The sequence below is a fragment of the Belonocnema kinseyi genome, chromosome 8 (assembly GCF_010883055.1).
Source record: "Belonocnema kinseyi isolate 2016_QV_RU_SX_M_011 chromosome 8, B_treatae_v1, whole genome shotgun sequence".
Classification (NCBI taxonomy): Eukaryota; Metazoa; Arthropoda; class Insecta; order Hymenoptera; family Cynipidae; genus Belonocnema; species Belonocnema kinseyi.
Genome location: NC_046664.1, coordinates 6,919,441 through 6,920,708, shown reverse-complemented (window position 1 = coordinate 6,920,708; position 1,268 = coordinate 6,919,441). Strand labels below are relative to the sequence as shown.

The 1,268-nt window shown below is 41.3% G+C and overlaps 1 protein-coding gene across 1 annotated transcript; it reads right to left on the bottom strand.

The window, feature by feature from the left end:
• Window positions 1–200: 200 nt before the first annotated feature.
• On the bottom strand, window positions 201–617 carry LOC117178358. Its single transcript, XM_033369787.1, has one exon. The coding sequence runs from the start codon at window positions 615–617 to the stop codon at window positions 201–203; it is 417 nt and encodes a 138-aa protein (XP_033225678.1).
• Between the last annotated feature and the right edge of the window lie 651 nt (window positions 618–1,268).

Genomic DNA, 1,268 nt, shown 5'->3' with positions numbered 1-1,268 from the left:
GACCTTGTAAAGCACATCAAAGTTTCCAAAAGAGCTTCCCTAACTAGGATTACAAAGTCATCCGCATATCCCTAAGTATAACACCCCTCCTCATTAAGCTTACGAAGGAGACCATCCACTACTAAGCACCATAGGAGGGACGACAGCACAAACCCCTGTGGACACCCCGCTCGCGCTACTCCTTTAACTAAGCCTTCAACCTATCTGGTTTCGAGTCTCCTTCGGCGTAACATACTTCCTAACCAGCTTACCAGCTGGTTTGGTACACCACACCTCAAAGCCTCCCAACAGATGACTTCTAGAGGGGAATGACTTCTAGAGGGGAAGGCACCCTCTTTATCCAAGAACGTTCCCACAGCATACCCCTTTTGTTCCAACTGCTGCTCCAATTTCGCCACAGCAGCATGGAGTGCCGTCCCTACCGAGCAGCCAGCCTGAAAAGCATGCTGCCCTCTGTGTAGCGGTGAAGCCAAAAGTACCTCACCCCGTATATATCTCTCAACCTGCGTCTCCAGCGTCTTTAAAATAAAGTACGTCAGGCTGATCGATCCGAAGTCCTTTGCAACAGTGTAACCCTCCCTCCCGGGGTTGGAAGTGTAGGCCACTCTACCATCCATCCTCAGAATTTTATTAGCTTTAATTTAAAAAAAAAAGATGAAATCGGATGAAAATTGTAGAGTCTGAATCATTTTGAATCCCAATTTTCTAATTCGCTGCACTCTGGGACGTTCTGCTAGCTCTGCAATCCTTTTCTACGAAGTTTAAGGGCAAACATATTTTTGTAGCATTAAATTAGCAAAAAAAGCAAAAAAATATGCTGTATTCCATTTTTTAATTTGCCTTAGTGGCGGCGCTGAGTGGACGGACCTGTCGTTGTGCAATTCGGACGCTCAATTATCAAGAAGCTTGAAAGCGTTTGATAAATTTTAATTTAGTAAATGCAAATTATCATGATCGCAAAGTAAATTCTCATATCCTAAGCTAATCTGATTTTTTTCATTAAAGCAGTAATATTGCCCTTATTAGCATTCATGCAAATTATATCCGGGTTGCTTTTAAAAAAACTTTTCGTTATCAGGAAACCTTTTGAAATCTTGCGATATTACTAACATGCAAACAATATTGATCAACAAAGGTCTTTGACAAGTGTAACATCTTGTTTCGGATATCCTGCTGATCTGTATCGGAATTTTGTATATACTTGATTCGACATCTTTGACTATTTTTATCATTTGTTCCATCCTACTTCTTATCACACGGTTAAATGA